Here is a 16,440-nt window from a genome sequence, read left to right as displayed (position 1 = left end):
AACCGGTGGCCTCTGGGCTACTGTCAAGTTCTAGAACTAGTTTTCTAAATTGTTCCCTTTTCCCCACAAGTTGATAACTATTTAAGGAAAGAAAGGGAGACAGAGACAGAGAACACAAAGTTTTGGTGTGCCTACTCTGTTTTCAAAGTTCTTATAAAATATAGGGATTTTTTAAAAACTTAGCTTATTAGCAATGTTGTAAATTGCCCTTGAACTACTTCCAGTGGCCCTATAATTCTTGCTACCACCTTTAAGGGGTATCTACTTTCTTATCCTCCAAGAACTGCTCCAATATAATTGGGCATTTTTCTGCGACACTGTGATCAAGTTCTCAAAGCATTCTTTGCATGAACTGGGCGTGGCATGAGGCAAGCTATCCTTAGTCTAAAAAGGAAATCTCTATTTTGATCTCCCCTCTATTAGCTCAGTCATTTGGAGGAAATTGCTTAATGTATCTATACTTCATTGATCTTATCTGCAAAATAAGGATGTTATTGGAATAAATGTTTTTCTGTAAGTCCACAAAACCTAATAATATTCTTATGGTGATTTTTCAGAGCTTCTGAGCACTTTCTACTGATATGCCTAAAAACACTGTACTTTTTAAAAAATGTGACACCTATATCTCGATATGAAAAGATACCTCTGTTTCTTTTTCTCATGTTTAATTCTGTATGACTACAAAACAGTCAATATCCATCACTAGTTCATGCTTATGTCTCAACCTAAAGGTTTATTCTTCTTATGGGGTTGGTTGTTAGGCAACTATTTGCCGTGCTTATATTTATCTTTTCACATCAAAACTGTTGGTTTTCCTAACATGGTGCTCTAGTGAATTGAGTCCCTCATAAAATTAATACATTAGATTGAGAAGAGATAGTAGACATTTATTCTTCTAATTCTCTAACTAGTGATGGATATTTACAGTTTTGCAGGTATGTCATTATTACCCCTTTTAAAGCAATCTGCCACAAATACTCTAGGATAATCAGATAAGTAGAAGTATATTACAGTTATAATCATACCATATTAGAAATATAAAAGTTGACTGTTGCCTCTATTGAAGATTGTGATTTACATAAACATTGCCATAAGCTATTTATTTTTATTTAAGGTGGTTAAATTTCCACAAATTAGCAGTAAAACCTCTGTTTCCTAACTGACTCTTTAAAAAAATTCTCATCGTCATCTAAACCAAACCTGTTCTCTAGTATGAATCGTGGGCGAGTTTAAGCTTTCACCATTATGAGAAATGAAAGAAAATAACCTTTAATTCTAAAGAGATTCAGATAAACATTTCAGGGAATAAATCACAAAGCAGGCTGCTGGGCTTTAGCCAATTTGCAGTTTCTATAGTTCATGCCTCCCATTTCACATCGTATCTCACTAGAGAATGGCATGTTTTTATCACCACCAAAAATTCTGGTTTTCAATTCATTCTTTGAGTTCAGGACAGAATCCTGCTGAGTTTATATAGCTTTAACTTAGATTTGCCACATATAAGAAATGCACGGTGAGCCACATCGTTAGGACTTCTCTGTGTGTCTGCATACTGGTGCTTCCAGGTGGTGGTCAAGACTATGTATTTGTGAAGTTAGCTCAGCTTATTGTCATTTGTTTTTCTATTAGCTGGATGGAACACTATACAATTTTAAAGTTTCACAAACATAGTTATTTAACAAAATCATTTAAACTCCATCTGTTAGGTCAGTTACCATTAATAATAATCTTTTATTTTGCAGCTCATTATTAAACATGTTATCCTTAAATGTAAAAAAATACAAACTACCATTATGTTCAGGTGAAAAATGAATTAATATATGGCACATGTTGGAAAACCTCAGAGAGCTCAAATTTGAAGCTCCCTTTCCTTTTTAGGGCTTTATGGTCCTGTTTTCTAGTTTAAAAGTAACATGTAGGGCGAGCGCGGTGGCTCACGCCTATAATCCCAGCACTTTGGGAGGCTGAGGCGGGCCAATTATGAGGTCAGGAGATCCAGACCATCCTGGCTAATACAGTGAAACCCCGTCTCTACTAAAAATACAAGAAATTAGCCGGGTGTGGTAGCGGGCGCCTGTAGTCCCAGCTACTCGGGTGTCTGAGGCAGGAGAATGGCGTGAACCCGGGAGGCGGAGCTTGCAGTGAGCGGAGATCGTGCCACTGCACTCCAGCCTGGGCGACACAGAGAGACTATCACAAGAAGAGAAAACCAAACACCGCATGTTCTCACTCATAGGTGGGAACTGAACAATGAGTTCACTTGGACTCGGGAAGGGGAACATCACACACTGGGGCCTATCATGGGGAGGGGGGAGAGGGGAGGGATTGCAATGGGGAGTTATACATGATATAAATGATGAATTGATGGGTGCTGACGAGTTGATGGGTGCAGCACACCAACATGGCACAAGTATACATATGTAACAAACCTGCACGTTATGCACATGTACCCTAGAACTTAAAGTATAATAAAAAAATAAATACATAAAAAAAGTAACATGTCATTGGAAGGCAATGATAAAGAAATTATTTCTACTCCTTAATTTTCTAATAGCCTTGTTTAAATGACTTATCTGCACTGTAGGAACAACAACAACAAAAAAGTAGCTTTCTCATAACTACAAATCCAGTTCTTGTTCTAGGTGAATCCCTGAAGAATAAACTGAATGGAATTATGTTACACGGATGTGATGTAAAATTCTGGGACCTTACTGTTTCCTTATAACCTTGCCCCCAGTTTGTGGACATTTTACCTTTTACAACAATTAAAAAAAAAAAAAAACACACAGTAACAACAGTTCAAATCAGAAATTGGAGTGGAATAGTGGAAAACAGAAGGATGGTGTTCAACGGATATCTACAAGTTTAAATGTAATTGAATATGTTTCTCTATGACCAGAGTCCCTACAGGAAATGTTCTCCCCTCTGTGGGTTCATAAAGCAGTTATCAACCCCATAGAACTTTCAGCACAGAACTTAGACCAGAAAATGTTGATTCAAAAATATGATTCATAGATCCAGAATTATGTTTTAGAGATTAAGACTTTTGAGACAGTATATTTTGTTACAGTTCTCTAGCACTTTAAGAAGTTAGATTAATTCTTTCGGTATATACCCCAGTAATGGGATTTCTGGGTGAAACGGTATTTCTAGTTCTAGATCCTTGAGGAATTGCCACACTGTCTTCCACAATGGTTGAACTAAATTACAGCCCCACCAACAGTGTAAAAGTGCTCCTATTTCTCCACATCGTTTTCAGCATCTGTTGTTTCCTGACTTTTTAATGATCGCAATTCTAACTGGCATGAGATGGTATCTCATTGTGGTTTTGATTTTCATTTCTCTAATGACCAGTGATGATGAGCTTTTTTTCATATGTTTGTTGGCCACATACATGTCTTCTTTTGAAAAAATGTCTGTTCATATCCTTTGCCCACCTTTTGATGGGGTTGTTTTTTTCTTGTAAATGTAAGTTCTTTGTAGATTCTGGATATTAGCCCTTTGTCAGATGAATAGATTGCAAAAACTTTCTCCCATTCTATAGGTTTCCTGTTCATTCTGATGATAGTGTCTTTTGCTGTGCAGAAGCTCTTTAGTTTAATTAGATCCCATTTATCCATTTTGGCTCTTGTTGCCATTGCTTTTGGTGTGTTAGACATGAAGTCTTTGCCCATGCCTATGTCCTGAATTGTATTGCCTAGGTTTTCTTCTAGGGATTTTACGGTTTTAGGTCTTACATTTAAATCTTTAATCCATCTTGAGTTAATTTTTGTATAAGGTGTAAGGAAGGGGTCCAGTTTCAGTTTTCTGCGTATGGCTAGCCAGTTTTCCCAACACCATTTATCAAATAGGGAATCCTTTCCCCATTGCTTGTTTTGTCAGGTTTGTCAAAGATCAGATGGCTGTAAATGTGTGGTGATATTTCTGAGGCCTCTGTTCTGTTCCACTGGTCTATATATCTGTTTTGGTACCAATCTACTTATGTTTTGGTACCAGCACACGTATGTTTATTGCAGCACTATTCACGATAGCAAAGACTTGGAACTAACCCAAATGCCCATCAATGATAGACTGGATAAAGAAAAAGTGGGACATATACACCATGGAATACTATGCAGCCATAAAAAAGAATGAGTTCATGTCCTTTGCAGGAACGTGGATGAAGCTGGAAACCATAATTCTCAGCAAACTAACCCAGGAACAGAAAACCAAACACCGCATGTTCTTACTCATAAGTGGGAGCTGAACAATGAGAACATATGAGCACAGGGAGGGGAACATCACACACCGGGGCCTGTCAGGGAATGGGGGGCAAGGGGAGGGATAGCATTAGGAGAAATACCTAATGTAGATGACGAGTTGATGGGTGCAGCAAACCACGATGATGCATGTATACCTGTGTAACAAATGTGCACATTCTGCACGTGTATCCCAGAACTTAAGTATAATAAATCAAGCAATCAATTTTAAAAACTCATTTGTTTTTCTGATTAAGTTCACAAAAAAATGGAATGCCAAAAAAAAAAAAAAAAGAAATTAGATTAATTCCACGTCGACTAATATCTTTAGTCATGGAACACACACCACACACACACACACACAGTTTTAATGCAACAAATGGGCTGCAGACTAAAAGAGAAAAATATACAGTTGGGTATTTCTGTTTTTCCTAATGAAGTGCTCTCTAGAATAGAGCTTTTATCAATAGCAAAATTTCTCAGTTCACAATTGTACTGACAAGCCTCTAGCATATACAACTTTACTGCATAATTTTTTCAATCAAGTGAATTACAATTTTGACATTCTTTTTCTTCAGCTACAGATTTTTAAAATAGGATTCTAAAAATAATTTTTAAAAAATCTCTACAACTATACTGTATTGAAGATAGGATAATATGTTCTCAGTATCTTGTCAACTCCTTATAAGATCACAGTAGCCAAAACATATTCAAAAAGTTGATTATTTCACAAATGTATTACTGTACTTTGGCACACAAAATAGATAACTCTGTCTTTGTCAATACATTTTCCCAACAGAGGATTACCACCTTAACTGTCACGGTAACTCCTATTGCATGCTTTCTGTGGTTTGTGGTTTTGTATTTGGTATTGATGCATGCCAGTCAAAATGGTACTAATGTAGCTATTGTTTTTATCTGATACTTAATTTTATGTTTTCTTGTATTAATAATCTTTTACATTTGCTCCAGTTGAATCACTTTGCTTAGTGAAAAGGTCAAGAAAAAAAGTGATTGCTAATTTTCTTAAAAGTCTCTGGCCTTATCTAAACAATATAGCTTTATTCTGTAGGGTTTGGGAAATCAAAGTCTTTGGGGTGGAGGGGCAAGGAGCGTATGTAGAAACAAAGCTAATATTCATAGGCTAATTCATCCCAATACAATAAGTGTGGAGCATGGCAGCAATTTTACATTGCCTTACCGAATCTACCCAAAAGACCTTCCATCTTATCTTTACCTCAATGTGTTCATATGTTAGTATATAAATAGGTGGGTTTTTCTAATTATGTAACTAGTAACAATTTTTCCTCATTGCAAATTTATATTTGGGGATATCTGATTACGATAGAAATAAGGGAAGTATATAGTGTGCCTATTTAAGGCATGAATTTTAATACATATAATTACTACTTTTAAAAACTGTGCTTTTTCTTGATTTAGGGTCCTCCTGGGCCTCCTGGACCTCAAGGACTACAAGGGCCAAAGGTTATTCTTTATTTACTTGTTTCCATTTATCACATACAGTGCAGACAATCCCACATTAAGTATATGCACCTTTGAAAATCAGTCTTACAAAATGCTGAAGAAACTGAGATCGGCAATATTGTTTTAGAGAGTGAAGAAAGGAAATTGAGGTCTGGACTAAAGGAAGACAGAAAATTAGAAAGGAATTAGGGAAAATAGGGAAAAAAAGAGAGAGAAATTTAATTTAGGGGACGACATTCAGAAAAAGAATATTAAACAAGGGAAAACAGTTCCACAGAAATTATAAATGTAAAAAACACTAAATGTGGTGTATGAAAAAAAGAAAATATTTAATTAAAGGAGGATTGGAGAAAATTTAATTTGACACCAAGAAAGATCCTTGCTTCTCTAATCCTTTTCTAATAAAAAGAATAAGGGAAGTTTTAGTATGGTACATTCACAAATCAAAACTTCAGGGATCATTTTTCATAATGCAGTCTTTATTATTTACTTTCAGACATTTTGCCATTTAAATCTTATCTAATGAAACATACCAACTAAAAATAGTAGAAGGCTAGAATTGCTTGCTTATATCTAAACTTTGTTGATGGCTTTATCCCTCCAAACTGAAGCGTAGTCATTCAACCATGTTTGATCAATTAACACATGGCCAGTGATTCTGGCTTTTCAGAACTGAGCTACATGTGTTGAAATATGACTTTCATCATTGGATTCTTGTAGGAGATTCAAGTTATTTCAAAATTCATCTTTTGTTTACGCTTCTTAGGGCAGTTTATTTGCTAAGTCAGTCATAACACACACGGACATATATCAGCTTTCATACTCTCTCAAGATACTTACAAACAGAAATCTAGTATATAGAAAATTTATTTTTCTATTATATAAAGGAATATAAATTACAATATTACTGAGCTCCCTGCCTATATATTTAGAACATAGATCTTAATTTCAAATAGATTTCATGTATAACATTAATATAAGGTATGGGATTTTTAACTTTCTATTTCTCCAGCACATTCTTGTCCCTAAGAGACGTAACACAAAAAATTATACATAATCTTTATTCTTAGTGAGCAACACTGCCTGGACCCCCATTCAGTAATATCTTGATGAACTGGACTAGATATCCTAGAAGGAAATCTGCAATTTCTTTTTTCCTTTGTGTAGAACCAACCGAGGGTCTAAGTTCATTATTTCACCTCCTCACTTGACTAAGACTCCAGAACCAAAATTGTCCCCAAAGCTAAATACATATGTCATTTCCCACAAACCTCAAAAGTTTCTAGGACTTTTCTCTACAGTCCAAAGGCCTAGAGAAGCCCCAAAGGCACACATTCTTTGACCCAAAGAGGCAAAAAGGACCTCCTAGGTAAAAAAAAAAAAAAAAAAAAGCTGTATCACTAAAACCTGTATTCCCCTGGTTTTTACAATCCAATTGCTATTCATGTCTTAATTCACTTATTCAGTAAGTAATTTTTGAGCCTCAACTCTATGGTAAGGACTAATATCTAGTAAGGATACTAGAAAGAAATTCCAATAAAGGGCTTATGGCCTAGGGAGGGAGACAGGCAAGTAAAGGTACAATTGTTAACAGAGTGAGTGCACAGAAGGTCCCTCTAAGTCTTAAGAGCCAAGGGCGGCTTTGAGTTGAAACTGAAAGACAGGAAGAAGTTGCCCAGATGAATATCTAGAGAAGCAATATGGAGGAGGGTTGAGTCATTCTTGCTTACCTCCTACCCTTGCCATCCTTCCCAGTATGCTATCATCCCTCCCTCACCCATCCCACAGTGGTCTTATAATTGAGATCTTGTGTTAGCTGATATAGTCCTTTATGTGTTTCATGATCTGTCCTTGAGAAGGTTGGGATAATTGGGGTGGAATGTAGCTATGACCAAGCGACAGCAAAATGTAGCCTGAGTCAAGTATAGAACCGCTTCTAATCTTGGAACTCAGACTAAATGGGAACTTACTCAATTAGCATTTCTCCTTCATTTATCACACAAGAATTGTCTGATTCCCTACACATCAAATAACTCTTACAAACCCCATTTGAGAGGTGAAGGATAAATGAATAACTCATGAATTATGTTCTCCTTTTAAACACTTGTGAGTCATATTTTAAAGGGAAAAGCCTAGCAAAGCCATCATTATTGGACCCACAGTGCTGACAAGTATTCAGACTCTGAATGAAACTAGGGCTTAGCCAGGTGCATCCAACCTCAGCAGACTTGTTTGTGGCAAAATAAACTTTGCTGCTACCACAAAGAGCAGGAAATCTGAAATAAGAAAAGGCCCTTCCCCCACTGCTTTTCTTGCTTCATTTGTTTATAACCACAAGATCATGCCTTCCTTAAACACTGGAAAGCTCAAATTTCATGCTGTACCTCATAGCTCTTAAAGTTTTTACCAGGGAAAGGAGCTCTAGCCATTTTAATATTGTCGTTTATAGTATCACCAAACAGGCCTTTCTAGAAAATATAGCCTCAGGTCAGCTCTGTTGGAAATCTGTCTGTGAGGCAGGCCTCTCACACTCAGAAGAGCCGTTTTTACAAAGTTTCCACAGTGTGGGATTCAGGGATATTTGTAATGGGATCCACATAAATGACTCATTGATACAAAATAATGCTTACTTTTCAAGGAATTTATTTAGTCACTTTTCAAAACTGAAAGGTGACTAAACATTCGCTGTTCAATTAACTTTCTGGCATATTGTATAAATTTGCTTTTAATGGAACATCTTCAGTTTGAAAAAGCAAACAAAAATCTCTATATTTTGAGTTTGTCAAAAATCCTTATAAATCATAACATGAATAGTAAATATTAGTTCATTCATAGCACAGTATAAGAAATTGAATTGATTCAAAAGTAATTTTATATAGATTAAGATATCTGATTTATGATATCCTTCAGTGAGGCTTTTCTGGAAATTGCACACTCACAATCATGAATTTGTAACTAACTGTTTGAACTGTGCCAATTAAAATATTGTTGCAAATTCATGAGGCTTTGCATTTTATTTTTTTAGGTTAACTGTTATGTTTTCCTTTTTACTGAAATTGGAAAGTAAGAGAAATCATACAGAGGTTGTATGAAGAAAAAAGTTAACTAACTGAGGCAGATAGGTTGTTGTTATAGGATATGGTCAGCTATCAAATTATGTCTATCAGTTTTCTTTGACCACTCTGTTTTAACCTGCATCTCACATGGAGAAAAAATAAAAACACTAAAAGCATTGGATCTTAGCTACATATAAATACTATACATAATCTTGAAGAAAGATTATTACTTCCCTTAGTTTAGATATGTGCTATAATAGAATATTCTCGGGTTATGATGCATTTGCTGAAAGTCAAATTGTACTGTTAACCAACTAGCATCGTTTTTTTATGTAGTGCAGTATGTTAACAATGAGAATGGAAGCAAGTCATCTATTTTTACCTTAACAGGGAGAGCAAGGATCTCCAGGAATTCCAGGAATGGATGGAGAGCAGGTAATTTTCACGGATATATACTATTATTCAAAGCATCATTCTTGATTACTACTTTTATTGTAGGTTTGAAGCCAAAATGTCATGAGCATTGATATTTGATACCTTCTTTCTTTTAACCCTTTGTTCTAGAGACTTCATTGACTCTAAAAAGCAATTAGTTTGCAATTAGACCTTAGTTTTCTTTGCAGAAATATCTAAGCCATATGATACTTTAGCCTGGTTCTTAATACCTTATATCAACCTACCAGTGACTCCCCTGCAAATTTTTAGTAGACTTGTAAAATCTTTACCAAGTTAGTAAAACCAGCCTGATTTTTGTCAGTTAATACACATATATCAAGATTCAAATCAGTAACCATAGCTTCCACAAAACTAAATCTTGCCTATATGCCTTATTTAGACAACGTTTTCTTTTCCCAAATAAAGATGACACCTAATCCCTAGATCCTTAGAAAATACAGAAACAGGCAGGGAAGTTGTAACTTGGCAGAGTATGGTAGTGTATCTCTGAGGGTTCCCTCTAAAACAGAAGTCGGCAAGCTTTGTTAATAAAAGTCCAGATAGTAAATGCTTTAGGCTTTACAGGCCACATACAATCTGTGCTGAAGTTTCCTTTTTATGTATTTATTTTTGGTTAACACCTCAACATTTTTTTTTTTTAATTCACTCTGTACAAAAACAATCCCTGGGATGGATTTGGCCTGTGAGCCATGGTTTGGCGACCCCTGCCCTAAAAGAATCTGAGCTGGAGAACATGGACAGTATTCAGAATTTGGAATGGAATCAAAAGGGTTCATTTCAAGATCTTTAGTGTTTTCTTAGTTTCCATTATTTACCCGAGAAATGGCTAAAATCAGGAAAATCATAAGAAATCAAAAGGATTCTTAATACAGCTAGTGAACATGTACTCCTTAGAAGAAAGTATTAGATAGGAAAATTAGGTTTAGGAGATGTTATTTTTAATATCAGAGTTATATGTTGAAATAATGATAATGCCATATTAAATGAACATGTGATAAAAAAAAAAAAAAACATAGATACCTTAGATGATTTGCTATATCATAGATCACTTAGAATTTTAAAGTCTGTCTATGTTACTTCTCTGACCATTGGTCATTATAAGTAATTAATTTGACATGCATAATGATATACAATATGACTCCTACAGATATAGTAGCTAGCTTTTTTTTTTTTCCTATAAGCTTTGCAAGGTCTTCTTCTGTCACTAAGTTGCCGTCTGGCTGCTCTCTGTCAGTAGAGCCCTAAAAATAATCCAGGTGTTTTTAATCAGTAAGATCCATCTATTCGTTCAGGCATCTACTCACCCAGTGGGTAATTCTGAACTAGGTGCTATTAAATAGGTACAGTTAACAAGAAAAGTTCCTTTCCATAAATAATTTTTCTCCATGAATAGTTTTTGATAAAGAAAAGATAAACAGGTTTGTGCAGCCTAGAAGCCCCTTACCGTAATAACTATGATCATCTCTGCTGAAGAATGAGCCATCAGTATATTGAAGTGAGTTTCCTAGGATGAAAATGCTTAAAAATATAAATTAATGTCAGTACTAATATTATAAAATTCAGGCCAGGCGTGGTGGCTCATGCCTGTAATCTCAGCACTTTGGGAGGCCAAGGTGGGCAGATCACCTGAGGTCAGGAGTTTGAGACCAGCCTGGCCAACATGGTGAAACCTCGTCTCTACTAAAAGTACAAAAATTAGCTGGGCATGGTGGCGCATGCCTGTAGTCCCAGCTACTTGGGAGGCTGAAGCAGGAGAATGGTTTGAACCTGGGAGCCGGAGGTTGCAGTGAGCCAAGATCACGCCATTCCAGTCCAGCCTGGGTGACAGAGTGAGACTCCGACTCAAAAAAAAAAACAAAAACAAAAATTACAAACTTCAGAATTGTTAACATTCAAAATGCATATTTATTTCCTCACTGTAAAGGAGAATAAAAATAACATTCTGACTCACCTCATAGAGACATCATGAGAACAAAACAAGAACACTGTGAAGAGGTTGTCATACTTTTAAGCATTGATTGAGCATTAGTGTGCGGTAAATGATCCAATGATTTACCAGTCTGTAGACTGGACCATTGCAAACTGATGGTGACTGCAACTTCTGCCTGCAGTTAGGAGGGAGGGTAGTATAGTGGATAGAGATGAGAGAAATTTGTCTGGACATTTGTTATTATATAAAACTAGGTCCCGGTTCAGAATATATCCTGTATTGTTGCGAATGAGATCTATTAAGTTGTTTTCAGGTGTGATGAGATAGAATTAGCTGCCAGGTAAAAACACAAAATCAGGAGACATTATGTCAAAACCTAAATTCATGTTTTTCATACTTAAATGATCTAATAGAACTTAATCTGTTTCATTATAGGGAGAAATAGTACTGATTGCATGTAGAAGGTTGCTGTAAGAAATAACTCTACCTAAAAACAAAAATCAGAATCATCTCAACATTGAACCCACCTACTAATGAAATCGATCTGGAATTCTATTTTCCCTAGGATGTAATTATCAGGGGTCAGTATGCTGCTTACATGCCAACCCTATCTATCATTTTTAGGGACTCAAAGGCTCAAAGGGAGACATGGGGGACCCAGGTATGACAGGCGAAAAAGGAGGAATTGGACTTCCTGGATTACCGGTATGTTTATAGTTTTCGTGTGTTGATACTTTTTATGTTATGTTCTTATTAAGGTAAATTAAACAATCAGAAAAGAGTTATGTCATTAGCTGCAATCTCATCTGGTGGTTCATCTAATATTTTTATTTTGAAATATTTGAGGGGTATTATTGGTTAATTACTCTAGGGAACTCAAATTGTAAAGCTTGTAACCAAATGAATTATAAAGTAAGCCTTCATGTTTTCCTGAATTGTTTTCCCTAGAAGATAATAAAATAAACATAGTTGGCCACTTTAATTTAGTATGCATAAGATGGTATTAACTGGTTATTATGAAATAAACCATAATAAAGAAACGAGCCAAAAAATACAGGACAATTAAAAAACAAATTTCTCTGGAAAGTGTCCTCTGTGTGTATGATACTATGGGATGGTATTTTGTGGTGTTCCCCATAATTCTAACCCAGAATTTGGAGGAGAAAATGTAAAAATTATTTTTAAAAATGCAGTAAACTACACTGCCTTAGACTTTTTTATAAAACAAGGAAGTATATAAGTGTCAATAAAAACTAAGTTAAAAGACTTACCTTTGCTATTTAAATTGCACACCACCATAAAAGATATAACATTTATAACTCAATATATTTAACACCGTAGGACTTTAACCAATCAAGCTCAAGACAGTTTGTATTTACTTTATATTTTATTTTACATATCACCCATAATCCTAGAGATTTTAGTAAAGTTACTATTTTAAGCTAGAATGCAAGGAGATAAATCTTTCTTTTATGTAGCAAGGGCATAATATTATAAAATGTCAAGAGAACAATGGGATTGGGGAGAAAATTCAGTTGTCTCTTACACTGGAAATAACTTTATCTGCTTAACCCTGCTTACTGGTTATTTGTAGGGAGCCAATGGAATGAAAGGAGAAAAAGGAGATTCTGGAATGCCAGGTCCACAGGGTCCTTCTGTAAGTCCATGGTGGCTGAACTTCCATGGTTCCTGAACCTCCTCACACGCTGACCTGTTACTTACCTATACCACCTCTGCCAGATGACTGAACAACCTCAAACAGGTCTCAAGTAGACAAACCTCAAACTTCTTGGTTTGTCAAACTGTAGAAGAAACATCTGTCAGCCTTGCACAGTGAGAGACAAAGTATATCAGAGGTCTGAGGTAGAAGCATGTTTTCAGAGGACTGTCTATTCCTGAGGAAAAAAAATCAATGGTTTTCTCATAACAATGGATAGATCTTTGTGACTATAGAACATACTTGTTTGTTTCTCCAGAGTCCTGCTTATGCTTAGTGAAATATTTGAGTTTGATAGTAGTGACATTATAGCATTTCTTGGTAATTAGTTGCTTCCTTTTCTTTTAACGTATTTTTGATTTATCCTGGCTTTTGTAGAACTTTTTTTTTGGAGTATTTTTTAAATTCTCACAAGGGAATTTCTAAATCTAGAGAATCAAACACATCACTTATTCCAGTATCTTTCTTCCTCTGCAACTACTAATGGCCTTAGCAGAACCCCAGCACAAGATTCAAGTTGAACTGCCTTATCTAAATGAAGTAACCAAAAACATTTTTATTTTTTGGACATACAGATCATAGGCCCACCAGGCCCACCAGGTCCCCATGGCCCACCTGGCCCCATGGTAAGTTTCCCTTCTTTCTAAAATGTAATTGCTTATTTATGAGCATGCTACTAGAGAGAACATGAACACATCCCTCTAAACAGTCAGCTTGTATTTTGTACTACTCTCTGTGGAATGGATGGAAAATACCAGGTGCTTTGAGATATATTAACTTTACAGTGTTGTCATTCACTCTCCCAAACACATATGTTGGGAAGAGATAAGAGTAGTTTTGTGATAGAGGTGAGGAAAGACAAACAGATATAGCAAGCTCTACTACAACCTTACAGCGTGAACACTGGCAAATCATTTTATCCAGCCGCTGCTCTAATACCAGCAGAATAAGATTTAGAATCAGCTGGACACAATGACTCATGCCTGTAATCCCAACACTTTGGGAGGCCGAGGTGGGCAGATCATTTGAGGTCAGGAGTTACCAGCCTGGGCAACATGGCAAAACCCCATCTCTACAAAAAATACAAAAATTAACTGGCCATGGTGGCACATGCCTGTAGTCCCAGCTACTCAGGAGGCTGAGGTGGGAGGATTGCCTGAGCCCAGGGAGGCCGAGGTTGCAGTGAGTTGTGATCATGCCCTTGCACTTCAGCCTGGGAGACAGTGAGATCCTATCTCAAAAATAATAATAATAGTAATAGTAGTAGTAGTAATAGCCATTAAAGAATGATTCTGACAAAGTTTGAGGTTTGAACTCTTTAATGAAATGTTCAATAGGAACATTTACATATAAGGTATCAAAACATCACATCGTATCCATAAATATATATTTATTATGTGTCAATTTTAAAAAAGGATATTTGTAAAACAGTATGATAAAAATTGAAGCTTACTTCCTCAGATAACATATATTGTTAGATCTTTTCCTTCTTACTTTTATGATACTTTGATTGATTCATTGAGCCAGGGCCAGTGTTAACTGCAGGTGTCTTGCAGTGGCCAATGGTGACAGTGACCCTGCCCTCAAGGAACTGATGTCCAGTGAGGAAGGCAGCCATTAAGCAAGTATAATTCTTTAAATGTCAAACCAGTGACAGTTGTGTTAAGGTTAGAATGTCAAAGGCAGAGTGCTTCAAATGCTTTTGACTGGAGCAGAATAAGAGCAAGTCAAGCAGGCTAGAAGGTCACATGTGTCTCTCAGGTGTAAATAAATCAAAAGACTTCAGTATTACAGAATAAGTAAATTATGGTCACTCTTTCCTCCCATCGCTCACAAAAGAGCATTATTGGAATGATCTAAGCCACAGAGCATAGCCAGTCATCCCTTTCTGACTAGCTCCATTTCTATTTTATACCATAAACAATTATTATTGACTTCTCCTTCTTCTCCTTCTCCTTCTTCTTCTTCCTTCTCCTTCCTCCCTCCCTCCTTTTCTCGCTCTCTCTCTTTCTTTTTTTTTTGAGACAGGGTCTCACTGTGTGGCCCAGGCTGGAGTACAGTGGCACGATCATGGCTCACTGCAACCTCTGTCTCCTGGGCTCAGGTGATTCCCACATCAGCCTCCTGAGTAGCTGGGACTGTGGCACATGTCACCAACCACGCCCAGTTAATTTTTGTATTTTTTGAATAGATGAAGTTTCACCACATTGCCCAAGCTGGTCTTGAACTGCTAGACTCAAGTGATGCACCTGCCTTGGCCTCCCAAAGTGCTGGGATTACAGGTGTGAGCCATCTTGCCCAGTGTGACCTTATTTTCTTAAAACTAGATGGTTCATTAAGAATTAAGCAAATGGGCCGGGCGCGGTGGCTCAAGCCTGTAATCCCAGCACTTTGGGAGGCCGAGACGGGCGGATCACGAGGTCAGGAGATCGAGACCATCCTGGCTAACACGGTGAAACCCCGTCTCTACTAAAAATACAAAAACTAGCCGGGCGAGGTGGCGGGCGCCTGTAGTCCCAGCTACTTGGGAGGCTGAGGCAGGAGAATGGCGTAAACCCGGGAGGCGGAGCTTGCAGTGAGCTGAGATCTGGCCACTGCACTCCAGTCTGGGCAACAGAGTGAGACTCCGTCTCAAAAAAAAAAAAAAAAAAAAAAAAAAGAATTAAGCAAATGGCATACTTTTGGCTTTTTTAAAAAATACTCCCTCTACTATAAGATAGGAAGTTAAATTAGAAAATGCTACAGCCTGTTCATATCATAAAATTAATTAGTTTAGAGGAATTTTAAGCCATTATTAAAATGAGATAAGAATACCTGATAAAGTAATAGCCATTTCCTGAAAATGCTTACCTGAAACTTATCAAAAAGGAAAATATTATTCTAATGTGGACATATGTAACAAATATATAGGCATTGCTTAATATAAACTTTTTCCTGAAGTTTTATAATTTTACTGATGGATATTTAAATACTCCTTTCTCCAAATAGTTTGTTTAAATCACTTGAAATGTTTACAGCAATCCACAGTAACCTTAGTTAATTTAAGTTGATTAGTCTGTATATTTAGATTTTCTACAAAATAATGTTTTGTAATCCTGAGTCATGCATGCATTATGACTTTCTTCCACCGATAAACAATTATTACAAGAACTTTGAAGAATTTGTTTTTGTAAAAATAAATGCAATCTAAATAATAATGCTTAGCTTTCCTACATAACAATCTTTTCTTTAATCTTAAATAAATGATGCTCCAGAATCCCAAACTTGGGTGTCATCTCCTCACTTCCTGTCTTCTTTAGATTATTCAACACCTTGGGTCTGGAAGAGTTCATGGAAAACCTCTCCTCTTCCCTGGCACTTAAAGTCTGGGGCTTCTCTTTGGCAAATTTCTCTTTGAAGTCATATTTTTATTTCATTTGAACTCATGAAGCATCTCGCTTATTCCATTCAGACTTTTTAATGGTAATTTGAAAAAATTACCATTTTTTCAAAAAAAAAAAGGAGATGCAAGAAAGGAAGGAAGGAAGGAAGGAAGGAAGGAAGGAAGGAAGGAAGGAA

At 36.4% G+C, this 16,440-nt stretch overlaps 1 protein-coding gene across 2 annotated transcripts in view; it reads left to right on the top strand.

The window, feature by feature from the left end:
• Window positions 1–16,440, top strand: part of COL25A1 (collagen type XXV alpha 1 chain) — a 496,532-nt gene that overhangs the window by 446,343 nt on the left and 33,749 nt on the right. Inside the window, exons 25-30 of one of the 2 annotated variants that reach the window (XM_023219885.3) lie at window positions 5,038–5,061; window positions 5,679–5,723; window positions 9,170–9,214; window positions 11,790–11,870; window positions 12,760–12,822; window positions 13,458–13,508. In XM_023219885.3, coding sequence (XP_023075653.1) covers window positions 5,038–5,061; window positions 5,679–5,723; window positions 9,170–9,214; window positions 11,790–11,870; window positions 12,760–12,822; window positions 13,458–13,508 — 309 coding nt within the window. The remainder of the gene's footprint in view (window positions 1–5,037; window positions 5,062–5,678; window positions 5,724–9,169; window positions 9,215–11,789; window positions 11,871–12,759; window positions 12,823–13,457; window positions 13,509–16,440) is intronic. The other variant, XM_023219886.3, reaches the window with a different exon arrangement.

Source organism: Piliocolobus tephrosceles, chromosome 3 (assembly GCF_002776525.5).
Source record: "Piliocolobus tephrosceles isolate RC106 chromosome 3, ASM277652v3, whole genome shotgun sequence".
Lineage (NCBI taxonomy): Eukaryota > Metazoa > Chordata > Mammalia > Primates > Cercopithecidae > Piliocolobus > Piliocolobus tephrosceles.
This window is presented reverse-complemented; position numbering and strand designations above follow the sequence as displayed.